This window comes from Mesoplodon densirostris, chromosome 11 (genome assembly GCF_025265405.1).
Source record: "Mesoplodon densirostris isolate mMesDen1 chromosome 11, mMesDen1 primary haplotype, whole genome shotgun sequence".
NCBI lineage: Eukaryota > Metazoa > Chordata > Mammalia > Artiodactyla > Ziphiidae > Mesoplodon > Mesoplodon densirostris.
The window spans coordinates 17,170,034-17,183,804 of NC_082671.1; the positions used below are offsets into that span (position 1 = coordinate 17,170,034).

General features: G+C 36.5%; 1 protein-coding gene across 2 annotated transcripts in view; it reads left to right on the forward strand.

Annotated features, from left to right (window-relative positions):
• AEBP2 (AE binding protein 2) overlaps window positions 1–13,771 on the forward strand; it is a 56,040-nt gene that overhangs the window by 22,345 nt on the left and 19,924 nt on the right. For both annotated transcript variants that reach the window (XM_060113546.1, XM_060113545.1), the window contains exon 3: window positions 3,322–3,429. In XM_060113546.1, coding sequence (XP_059969529.1) covers window positions 3,322–3,429 — 108 coding nt within the window. The remainder of the gene's footprint in view (window positions 1–3,321; window positions 3,430–13,771) is intronic.

Genomic DNA, 13,771 nt, shown 5'->3' on the forward strand with positions numbered 1-13,771 from the left:
ACTGAAATCTGTACCTGTTAGACAATAACTCCCTAATCCTCTCTTCCGCTAACCCCTGGTAACCACTATTCTACTTTCTGTCTCTATAAAATTGACTATTCTAAATACCTCATGTATAGTGGAAAACAGCTGATTTTGATGACATTTTAAAAGAATTTTTATTTCTCTTCTTTCTACTCCACAAGTGTTAAACTGTCATAATGGAACAGAAACAAATGAGGAAATTATTGGTAATTCTGCAGGATTTTATGTTTCTAATTACTGAAAGATGACAATTTTTCTGGAGCAGTAAGTTAGTAAGATCTAAATACTATATTAATTCCTGTTCTTTTTCTCATCCCACTCTAATCTTCGCCCTGGGAAAAACAAAACTGTCATATAACAGCTTAGAAACTTCTTTACCTTCCTATAAGCTGTTTATGTTGCCATGTCATGTGGACTTTATATTTGAAGGATGAAATCAGGTGGAGTTTAGGTTTTCCTGACCCTTTCAAAGTGGGTGGATACTTAATTCTACATTAAAAGTTAAACTTACCATTTAAACATCTTTTATGAATATTCCTTTTTAAAAAAGAATCATGAGAGTACTTTCTTGTATTTAAAAAATAAAAACAGGGACTTCCCTGGTGGCGCAGTGGTTAAGAATCTGGCTGCCAGTGCAGGGGACACGGGCTTGAGCTCCGGTCTGGGAAGATCCCACATGCCAGGGAGCAACTAAGCCTGTGTGCCACAACTACTGAGCCCATGTGCCTAGAGCCCGTGCTCTGCAACAAGAGAAGCCACAGCAATGAGAAGCCTGCGCACCGCAACGAAGAGTAGCCCCTGCTCACCGCAATTAGAGAAAGCCTGCACGCAGCAACGAAGACCCAACGCAGCCAAACATAAATAAATAAATTTATATTTTAAAAAAAAGCAAGAAAAATTTAACCTTTTTTGTTAAGTAAAATAGAATTGTGTTCTTCGGCTCATATTTCCGTGCATGACTAGATTTCAGAAACGAGGCTGAGCTGTTTTACTAATCAAATTTCAAACCCCTGTGTCCTCTTAATATACACGTAAGTCTTGGTAGGCAGGGAACTTAATCTTGTAGGATTTCAGTGGTTCCGCAAGATCCATTAGTGTTCTGTTTTTTTCTGTCTTAACTATTTCTTACTTTAAAAACAGTTGCCAGAAAGAAATCTGTTTATGTTTCTTGTTGCAGGGGTGCTTTTACGTGTGTCATTTTATTAAGTTTACTTTTGTATATGTTCTTTGGTGTGTTTGAGGGAAGAGGGCCAGAGGGAGATTTTGAGGAGGGACGATAATAGGATATTATTATTCAAAGACTCGAATGAATTACCTCTATGTTATTTAAAGTGATACTTTTAGACTCATGGTTAAATCCGAATGCTGCTAGGAAGTGGAATCAATCTTAGGAGGTTACTTTGTGTTTTGATTGCCAATCTGGTATCTCCTGAACACAACATGAAGTTGGTCATGTCTTTTGCAAGAAATGAGAAATATTTTATTCTTGTATTTGGACAGTGTATTGAATATTTTGTCCTCTGTTTATTAAATACCTTTTAACAGAGGAAATTGAAAATGTTAGCACATTTAATGTGGCTAAAAATTATAGGATACAAAATTATAGCCTTCATTTTAGACAGATCTTGAAAGAGCAGACTGATTTGAGACAAAATAAATATAAAAGACATTTGCTTCTCTTTTACATGTTCACATTTTGTGAAAAACTGAGCTAGTTTTTTCCTAAGAGCTTAAAGGAACCGTGAGATCATCCATTCAACCCCTTCCTGACTTTAGATTGTGTCTCTCTTATTTAATATAAAATCTTTTTGTATCATTTTACTGCAGAAGGAATCTAATTAGTAAAAGTAGGCTTTTTTTCACTCCCTTTGAGCATGTACATTATACTGCTTACTGGCTCTGTATTTGAGTATATTTGACTGATTTTACTTTACTAATAGTAATGGAATTTTCCTTATGCATGCTTATTAGACTTTTACAGTTTGCACTGTATTATTTTGCAGTGGGTTTTACAATTTACCTAAAGAAATTTTTGTCTACATTCATTTAAAAAGTAGCTTTTAATTCTGGTAACTTTAGGAATCATTTTATAAACATGTATTAGGGTCAGGAATTTTAAGTACCAAGGAGGAAATGTTATAACTTATAATATCTGCTTAACTAAAAGAAACCAGCAAATCTGTTGTAGAATCAAGATGTGCGATAACATTCTTAAAGCATATCAAACAGCAGTAGCAGTGTTGCTTGTTGTAAAATGATTTTGAGTAAAAATTGATCTCAGTTACTTTAGAATGTTTTTCTAGACTTCTAAAAAATTTTATTTTACACTTACTGTTTAATGATTGTTTCCTCAGTCCTGTGTGTATCTTTGTTCTGTTCTATATGCAGTACATTATAATCTTCAGAGTGTGGCTGTATTTATAATTGTTCTAACCTTAGAAAAGAACAGAGCCTATATATGGTTTTTTGAAGGTAGCGGTTACAGTAGATTCATACTTCTTTTACTGATGATGGGGAGCAGTTTTCAGTGTTCAGTTTGATAAAAATAGAATTGGTCAAAAAGTTAATACCTCAATGGTAGGAAAAAGATTATGTTGTTAGTTGTTAACCCAGTCATACTCAGTTGCCTGAACCCAAGAATGTGGATCTATTATGATGATAGAAGTATCTCATGACATTACTTTTGCAACTGTATTAATTTTAACATTCTGTATTAGATTTTGCTTTATAAGCAAGATAATTGGAAATCATTTATAATAAGTAGAACAATATAAACATAAGTAGTGTTAGTATACATTTGAGAATAGGAAATCAAGAGCAGAAAGATTGTAACTGGATAATTTGCTTACTCATTCTTTGAATCAGTGTCCACCAATTGACCGTTTTGATTTATTTTCATTGGTTCTTTATACCTTAATATATTTCTGATATTTACAGTTAACACATGCTTGTTCCCTCATGCAGTAAATATAAAAAATGTAAATAATGGTCCATGGTTCTAGTTCCTAGGACTATATTGTTAATATTTTGTATATTTCCTTCTGAATGGCACTTTGGGATTGGTGTATCAGTTCCTTATTGAGGGAATGGACAGCAGCCTTAATGGGGAAGGGTTAAAACTATGCCTCTCATTCTGGAAGGTCAGAAAGTTTATCTACAGTAAGCATTTTGATTGCCTTGTACAACAAATGTCTCTTTGTCAATTGAAGACTTCCAACATGTTTATTTGAATTTACAAGGAATAAAAGTCCTTGTTGAAATAAGTGATGAAAACAATTATGGCTCTTCTTTTAACAGGTATTTGTTTGCTTATGGAAAGGTTGTAAAGTATATAACACTCCGTCAACCAGTCAGAGTTGGTTACAGAGGCATATGCTGACACACAGTGGAGACAAACCTTTTAAGGTAAGTAAGTGTATGTGAGTTTTTTCTTCACTTCAAGTTAACGTGTTTTTTAATGGGCATACTTTTGCCCTTCTAAAAGTTTTTTTAAAGAACCATTTGTTTTAACATTCCCATAGATGCATGGAATTTATAAAATAGATGAAGGTAAAGATAATTTAATCCAGTTTTTAAAATTTGAAGACCAGAAAAAAGTCACTGTGAAGGTAGGGTCTTGAAAACAGCTAGTGTGCAGATCCGTGACTTGAATGTATGTCTTTAAAATTGCTTGGTTGTGGTTAATACCTTGTGCTCTAATTATATTTTCTCACTGTCATAGGTTTCAACCTTTTTATTAGCAAACAGTACTGATTATTATATGAAAAAATAAATTTGTAGAACATTAAGGGATTTTATTCCTTTCACTCAGTTTTGAGGTCATGCTACTGAACTCAGTTGTAAATTACCCTGTCAAATAGATGTATTTGGGGAAATCTGTACAAAGAGCAATTTTCTGTAAAAACCATTTTTCCTTTCCTCATTAAAAGTTAAAATATTTTGGTTTGTAACTATGGAAAGCATATACCATAGAGATTAAAAGTTTGTATTTAAAGAAGTTTCATAAGTTAACACAGTATCTGCTGGTATATAAATACTGTGCCAGAAACTTCCCTTGGGTTTCGTTAGAGAAAGAGATAATTCTTGTAGAGTTGTTGTTTTTAAAAATTACTGAATTTTTTTGGAAAATACAATCATTAACAATTTAAAAAAATTATAAAGAAAAAATTTATATTGAGAAATCTTGCTCCCTTTCTTGTTCCTTATTTTCGCTCCCCCAAATACATTGTTCTTAGTTAGTAGTGAATTCTTTATGAAACTACAAGCAGATACATATATGTAGGATTATTCTCCTTCCTTTTACACAAAATCTAATAAACTATATACTGTCTGTATCTTATTTTTTATAAGCTTTTTATTTTAGAGCAGTTTTAGATTTACAGAAATATTACAAAGACTGCAGAGTTACTGTATGTCCTATACCAAGTTTCCCCTGTTACTAACATTTTTATTGTATGTATGTGTACCTTGCTTTTGTAACATACCTTCTAGTAGAGATCTTTTCATATCTGTTCATAGAGAATATTCTCTTTTTTTAACAGTTTCATAGTATTCCATTGTGTGGCTGTAGCAGTTTATTTAACCAAACTTGTATGGATACTTGGGTTGTTTTTAGTCTTTTCCTGTTGCAAATAGTACTGCAATGATAAATCTTTGAACATATGTCATTTTATACATGTGTAATTTATAGGAGAAATTCCCAAAATGATGTGAGTGGTTGGATCAAAGGCTATATAAGCATTGGTAATTTTGATAAATATTGCCAAACTGCCCTCTCTAGGGGTTGTGCCCTCATCAGCAATGTTAGAGTGTCTGCCTTCTTCACAGCTTTGCTAAGAGGATGTTGTCAAACTTTTGTGTTTTTGCCCATCTAATAGATGAGAAATTGCATCCTGATGTAGTTTTTTATTTTTATTTTTTGGCTGCACCTCATAGCTTGCGGGATCTTAGTTCTCTGATCAGGGATCAAAACCCAGGCCCATGCAGTGGAAGTGCCAGGTCCTAACCCCTGGACCGTTAGGGATTCGCTCCCCTGATGTAGTTTTGCTTTTCCTTTATTATTGATGAAGTAGGGCGTCTTTTCATACGCTTAACCATTTGGATTGCTTTTTTTTTGTTCTTTTTAGAATAGTCTCATTGAGCTTTCTGTTGGCATGTGGGTCCTATGATGTTAGCCCCCTAGTCTTCCCTTATAGTCATACTGCAGATCCTGGCCCTGAAGTATGTGACCTGGGACAGTTTTTTGAACTTGCCATCTAACATGTAACTGGTAATAATAGTTACCTCATAGAGTTGTACAGTATATAGCTAGTACATGTAAGAGATTATTGTTGCTAAAGTAAAAGAATCATTTCCTTTCTCATTGTATTTCCATATATTTTTCTTTAAGGCAGCAATTCTGTTGCTGGTCGATTATGATGTTCAGGTTAATTTCACAGCCTGTACAAATGGATTCCGCCCCCCCCCCCCCAGATCTCTTTTTAGAAACTAGAGAAGATTCCCATTGGAGAGGGGGAAAGAAAATGTCTTTAAAAGACAGAAGTTAAGGAGTGTGATTTAGTGAGGCATTGTTCTGTAAGTCATAGGAATCATTTGAATCAAAAAAACATTTTTTGATGTCTGCAGTACATGGCAATGTGCTAGGCATTTGGGAAGCAAGGTGAGGAGGAAAGGCAGGCCTCTGCCTTTCAGGGAGCTCACATCTTTAGGTTTATACATATGTACGTAGATTTAAGTAGTGAAATGTCCCTATAGGTCACTATAGTGACCTTCAAAAGGTTCTCTGGAAACATGAATTAGTGATGAATGGGGCTGGAAAACAGTAGTAGAAGGTGAGTGGGAGTTGGCTATAGAGAGGAGGTGATGTGATGATGCTTGAGGCAAGTCCCTTTGAAAAAAATTTTTTTAGTTGTAACATGATATAATGTACAATAAAGTATGTAAAGTACACTTAAGTGTTCAGCACTTTAAAGGTTTGTTTCGTATGTTTGTACGCACCTGTGTAACTACCATTCTGCTGAAGAATATTTTCAGTAAAACCAAGTTGCTTGATGTCCCTTCCCAGTCTGTCCCCCTCCCTCCCCTCCTCCTTCCCCCAGGCCATGTTACGATTTCTATCATATTGGCTTAGCTGTATGAACTTTTGTGTTTGGCTTTTTTTCACTCAACAAAATAGCAGTGAGATTTGTCCTTGTTGTAGGTATCAGTCATTAAAAAAACAACAACTGCTGTGTAGCATTCCAGTGTCCAATAAACCATACTTTATCCATTCTTCTGCTCATGGGTTTCTAGTCTTTGGCTGTTATTAATCAAGCTGTCCTAAACACACTCTTCTACATGTCTTCTGATGGCACACATGCACTCATTTCATTTCTCTTCATTGTATAGTTAGGAGCGGAATTACTGAGTCATAGAATATGGCATATTTAGCTTTAGCAACTACAAACTCTTTTTCAGATTGGTCATATCACTTTAAATTACCACCAGCAGTGAATGAGAGTTTTAGTTGCTCTGTATCTTGGTATTTGCCATCTTGTTAATTTTAGCCATTCTGGTGTCTGTGTAGGGTTATCCCATTGTGGCTTTAATTTTTATTTCCCTGGTGAGTAACGATATGTTGCACACATTTTCATGGGCTTTTGGCTATTTGAATTTCCTTTTTTGGGTGAAATGCCTATTTAAGCCCTTTTCTATTTTATTGAATGATTTGTCTTTTATTATTATATAAAATTTTGTATATATTTTGGATACAGGTCCTTTGTCAGATATGTATATTGTAAATGCCTTCTTCCAGTCCGTCTTTGGTTATCCTTTTCACCTTTCCTAATGAGATCTTTTTTTTTTTTTTTTTGCGGTATGCGGGCCTCTCACTGTTGTGGCCTCTCCCGTTGCGGAGCACAGGCTCCGGATGCGCAGGCCCAGCGGCCATGGCTCACGGGCCCAGCCGCTCCGCGGCATATGGGATCCTCCCAGACCGGGGCACGAACCCGTATCCCCTGCATCGGCAGGCGGACTCTTAACCACTGCGCCACCAGGGAGGCCCCCTAATGAGATCTTTTGAAGAACAGTTTTTAATTTTAATGAAATCTAATTTATCAATTTTATGGTTAGTGCTTCTTGTATTCTATTTAGAAAATCTTTGCTAACCCTCAGTATATGAAGATGAGGAGGATCTTAACAGAGCTAAGAGTTTTGTCTCATGGTAATAGGGAGATCATTTCAGAATGTGTGTGTGTGTGTAAAATAATTTACATATCATAAAACTTACCAAGTGTATAATTAAGTAGTTTTTAGTGTATTCACAGGTTTGTGCAGCTATCACCACTAATTACAGAAATATGTACTTTTGAAAGAAAGAAAAGGAAGCATAAAAGAATGAGTGGACTATTTAGGGAATAACATGTATTTTCATGTATTTAGTGATACTTTGTGGTGGCAACTTGAAAATAGGTAAAAAAAATTTCTGACTAGTGAGCTTGGACTCTCTAGAATTTAAGTATAAAAGTAATTGGTTGCAAAATGTTTTCTTTGCATTACTGTTCTTATCTCTTATTACCTATTAGTCTGGAATCCGATTATTATAAGGAGTTTGCATTGTATTTTTTGTCTTTTATTTTTACCATAGGCTTCAAGCACTTGCCAGAGAGTTCAGTTGTGTTCATATCTTAAACAGCATCAGTGTGGCTGCTTTGTGGTTGGATGGTTTGTGTGTGGGATAATTGATAGAATCATCTTGATGAGAAATTTTTTAAAATGCGCACTGTCTTTACTGAAAACATTTAAAGTTGTTAATTATTTAGAATGAAGCCTGAATAAATAAAAGGGCTGGAGGATAGGGAAAGGAAGGGCTAGTGTAGTGCCTAGTGTTGCCTGGCTACGACAGACCTTGGGAGTTCACAGCCAGCAAAGCTTTTCCTTAGTTCCTGGTAGACTCGCTCTTCTTCCTCCAGTCTGTCACATGGAAATAAGTGTGTTATGAAGGTTATGCTTGCTTCATATTAAAACATTTGACATTGAAAAGCTTAAATAAGAAGATAGTGGAACTATAATCTAACTATCTATTATATTTGACTTCTTAACATATATGTACAAAGTAAAGAAATAAATGGGATCATTTTGCACCTACATGTATTGTACCTTTTTTTTTTTTTGGGGGCGGGGGGCCATGTTGCTTGACTTGCTGTATCTTAGTTTCTGGACCAGGAATTCCCTAGCCTACCTTTTTAGTTTTGTATTGGACATCATTTCATGTCAATAAATTAACTTTTTAGTGGTTGTGTGATCTTTCTATGTAATAGTTTACCATATTTTATTTAATCATTCCTTGATGGATTTTGTTGGTCCAATTTTCCACAATATAATCAGTTAACACATTTTTATAAACTACTTATGTGAGCTAATATAAATTCCTAGAAGCTATTTTGCTCAGTCAAAGGGTATATGTCTAGGCTTGCTTTTGAAAGGTATTATTCCCCCTACAGAAAAACATACCAATTTGTATTCTAACCAGTAGTGTATAATATAATGCCTGTTTCTCAGCAACCTTGAGTCTTGTTGTTCTATTTTATCTTTACCAATCTGCCGGTATATGGTAACACATTTCTACTTATATACAGTGTAGACACATACAGTGTAAATACAGTATAAATACTTTTCTATATATTCACATAATTTTTCCCCTGTATTAATTATTTTGTATTTTTAGAATGGAAATCCTTTTTGAGCTCATTATTCTTTTTTATAAAGTAGGAAAAAATTTCCCTCCTGTGACAGGAATTAAATATTTCCCCCATTTTGACCTTTTTCTTGACTTTTTATGGTCCTTTTTCTAAAACACAGATTTTTTGAGCTTTTTTTTTTTTTTTTGCGGTACGCGGGCCTCTCACTGTTGTGGCCTCTCCCGTTGCGGAGCACAGGCTCCGGACGCACAGGCTCAGCAGCCATGGCTCACGGGCCCAGCCGCTCCGTGGCATATGGGATCTTCCCGGGGGCACGAACCCGTGTCCCCTGCATCGGCAGGTGGACTCTCAACAACTGTGCCACCAGGGAACCCCTAAACTTTTAATTTTGAAAAATTTCAACTTGCAGAAAAGATACAAGGACTCCCATATATTTCTCACACATGTATGTGTAAAGAACTCCTGTATACCCTTTAGCCAAATTCACCAGTTAACATTTTGCCACATTTGCTTTCTCTGTATCTTTCCATCCATCATCAGTACATCATCCATTTCTCCATCTGTCTCCCTCCCCCCGTCTCTCTCTCTTCTTTCCTCCCTTTTTTCCTACATGCACACATATGCACACACACTATTTTGGGGGAACCATTTAAGAGGAGCCGTATCCCTAGATACTTCAGTGTGTATTATTTCCTAAGATCAAGGACATTCATTTACATAATCTTAGTACAGTTACCAAGTTCCAGAAATTTAACATTGATGCCATCAGTTACTCAGATTTCACTAATTGTCCCAATAATGTCCTTCATAGCCCTTTTTCTCCCCCCTTGGTTTAGAATCCAATTGAGAATCATGCATTACATTTAGTTTTCATGACTCCTTGAAACTTACAGTTTCCTCAGCCTGTCTTTATCTTTTATAGTGCTAATATTTTTGAAAAGTATAAACATTTTATTTTGTAGTATGTTCCACTTGGGGGTTGTTTGATGTGATCAGATTCAGTTTATGCATTTTTGGTGAAAATAGAATAAAATTGTCACTGTATCACTTCAGGGGACACTTGATGAGAGTTTGTTCCATCATGGATGAAATTACCTAGCATCACTTGGTTAAGGTGGAATTTGCCAGGTTCTCTACCGTAAACTTATTATTTGTCCCTTTACAATTAATGATTAATTTTTGCAGAGATACTTTGAACTATATGAATATATTGTTCCCCATTAAAACTAGTTTTAGTATCCATTAATGTTTCTTGCCTGAATCATTTTTTACTATGAGGGTTACAAAATGAGTTTTTTTCTCTCTTCCCATCTAAGTTTATAAGTTGATATTCTTCTTTCAGCGCTTTCTGCTCTTTATTCTATCAGTCAATCATCTATCTACAGAATGGCTCATGTATTATGTTATTCTTTTTTTAAAAATAAATTTATTAAATTTTTGGCTGCGTTGGGTCTTTGTTGCTGCACGCGGGTTTTCTCTAGTTGCAGCGAGCAGGGGCTACTCGTCGTTGCAGTGCGCAGGCTTCTCATTGTGGTGGCTTCTCTAGTTGCAGAGCATGGGCTCTAGGCACACGGACTTCAGTAGTTGTGGCACGAGGGCTCAGTAGTTGTGGCTTGCAGGCTCTAGAGCGCAAGCTTACTAGTTGTGGCGCACGGGCTTAGTTGCTCCGCGGCATGTGGGATCTTCCCGGACCAGGGCTCAAACATGTGTCCCCTGCACTGGCAGGCGGATTCTTAACCACTGCGCTACCAGGGAAGCCCTGTGTTATTCTTTGGCTTATAATACGTGACTATCATTTTGATGCTCATCTAATACAGATTTTTATATATCAATTTTTGCTTATGTGGCTTCTGGAGCAACTGTCTAAAGATTCAGATGGTAAAAGTCCATTGGAGTGTTGGTAATGGCAAAGGCTAGAAACTGGAAGTCTGTAAGACCTAATTGAGTTGACGTGGGAAATAAATGAAAGTCATGGATGTGTCATTTAGGTTTAAGTTACATTTGATGTTTCCTAAACTTGTTTGTTTTGTGCTTGAGAAGAAGTTAATGTCATATGAAAATAATTGATCTTGTCAGCTCGTTATGAAATTTTAGTTTTGTAAAATCAAACATACTCCTAAAATGTAAATATAGTTTTTTCTTTTAATAATGTTTATCCTTTATAATTAAAGTGCAAAGATTATTCCTAGATAAGCACCTTCCGCCCCAGCTTCTCCGCATATTCACTTTGTCTTGTGTATATACCCTTGCTTTGTATGTGCATTCAGAGTTTGCGTGAGGGGGAGTTGCTGCTGCCATTTTGTTAAATGTAGTGAAACCTGTTATTATTAAAGGTTTGGAAAACATTACATGTGTTTATAGGACTAGGATTTTGTAATTCTTTCAACTATTCTCTGGTCTTTTTTTTTATGTGATTTTGATTCTTCTTAGTCATTTGGTATTAAGCTTTATCATGGCTAATTGGCTTCAACTCACCATGCTCAGAAATATTTTACTTAACTGAAGAAAATAAACATTAGTCATACACAGCATGTTTGGTGATTGTTCTGATTTCCTTTTTTGCCAGTGTGCCAGTGGCTTGTCTGGACAAATTTGTGTAGTATGTTAGAAATTACATAGTTGTACTTTTCAGATAGGCTCCATAGTTTTTTTTTTCTTCATACATGATTCTCCCCTACTCTAGTATTTCTGTTTACTTTGAACACAGTACTTGCAGTCACTTAGTTGTCATGGGTTAATGAATTTATTGCAAGTTTTCCTCAGCAACTAGTCTCCAGCAGCTCAACATGATTGGCTTCGTTCATAATAGTGACACATCTGAATGACTTCTTACTGTGATAGAGTATTGCTTGAAAAACTCAGATTTTCTTTCAGGCCTTATACATGAAATAGACAATCTTTTTAGGTGTTTTGGAATCAAGAACCTAGCCTAACTTGTCGATGAAGAAGAAAGAAATTTTATCAAACCAGACTTAAACTATTATATCTTTATTACTGTGGGTGGCTTGCAGTTGTGCACACAGGCAAGTTCTGGTCATTTTTACAGGACATAGTGATGCTAATAATACATCATTCACTGCGATGGGTGATGCAATAATTTCCTTCTTCAGTTCCTTTGTAACCTGTTTTATAATGTTAGTCGATACTGATAATTTAAAAAATCTTGGGGCTTCCCTGGTGGCGCAGTGGTTGAGAGTCCGCCTGCCGATGCAGGGGACATGGGTTCGTGCCCCGGTCCGGGAAGATCCCACATGCTGCAGAGCCTGTGCGTCCGGAGCCTGTGCTCCGCAACGGGAGAGGTCACAACAGTGAGAGGCCCGCGTACCGCAAAAAAAAAAAAATATATCTTTTGCTTTTTCCCCCCAGTTTTGTTGAGGTATAATTGACAAATAAAATTGTAAGATACTTAAAGTGTACATCGTGATGATTTGATATGCATTAGTCAATTGTGAAAGTATTCCCTCCATCTAGTTAATTAATACATCCATCACCTCAGATATATGTATAAAATACATTTTAAAATTATATATATATTTATTATGTATATTTTTAAATTATATATATGTATATATATATATTTTTGGTGAGAATCTTCTGCTTTTCAACAGACATTCTCTGTAATAACACAAAGCTTTAAGCACCCTGTTCTAGCTTTAATTCTCCTTTACCTTTTTGTATGTCTCTGTGTGTCTGTGTATTTGAAGCTCTCACATTCCCTAGCCTTGGCAGACAGTTTTTAGGAGGCTCCCACTGACCAAAGATGGTACAGTTTGAGTAAAATAAGGAAAATAGCTGCAGTGAACATGATGATACTGAAAAACAAAAGGTGATTCCTCTTCCCTCCAGAAATGAAAAACCCATTGGTCACTGTTGAGAATGGTAGGGATCTCATTCTTTGGAAATCTGGTAAGAATCAAGAGGTAGTTCTTTTTTTACTATACGAGCTGTGCCACTCAGTATGCAGATTCTGGTGCCTGAGTTGCACCCATGACCAATTAAATTAGAATCTCTGGGATGTGCTGCCAGTCATTGCTATATTTAAAGAAATCTTTCTGGTGATTTGGATGTGTACCCAGGCTTAAGAACTTCTGTTTACAAGATATTTCTCTTATGGGGGGGGGACCTGTAAGAGAAATACCGCTTATTATAACACTAGGTGAACTTTGTTAGTTATAAAAGCTGATAACTAAGCAATATTTCTGTGGTAAGTGAGGTTACCAATTCAGTGCTCGTTGAAAGGAGGAAAAAAGGCACAGGGGCAGAAAGATGTATGCTGTGTTTACTATGTGCATGTTGCATATGGGATCTTGTTTCTACTCTTTCTTCTCTGGGCCTCCTCTCTTTTTTTTTTTTTTTTTTTTTTTTGGCGGTACGTGGGCCTCTCACTGTTGTGGCCTCTCCCGTTGCGGAGCACAGGCTCCGGACGCGCAGGCTCAGCGGCCATGGCTCACGGGCCCAGCCGCTCCGTGGCATGTGGGATCTTCCCAGACCGGGGCACGAACCCGTGTCCCCTGCACCGGCAGGCGGACTCTCAACCACTGCGCCACCAGGGAAGCCCTTCTCTGGGCCTCCTTGATGTCACACTCGCCTGTTGTTCCTCCCCACCCAAACTCAGTGGCTGCTTCTTCCCAGTCTGCTTTGCTGACCTCTGTTCTGCCTGACTTCTAAATGTTGGAGAGTGCTGTCAAAAATTCTCACCCTAGGGGTTCTTATTTTATCTAGTTCTTTGGTTTTAAATACTTTGTATACTCTGATTACTCCCAGATTACCTCTAGCCCTGACTTCCCCTCTTGGATTCCAGAATAGAACATTCAGCTTGGATGTCTAATAGGGCATTTTGAACTTAACATGTACAAAATCTTGGTTTTCCATTTCAAACGTGGTTCTATTTTAGACTCCGTAAATAGTAAGATCTTCCATCCAGTTACCCTGACTTTAAGAGCCCTGAAATATTTTTGATTCTTCTCTTAACTTTTCCTGTACCACCCCCCCCCATGCATTAGCAAATCCTATCGATTTGCTTGCCTCTCAGTGTATTTTGAATATTATTACTACTTCTCACTCTATTA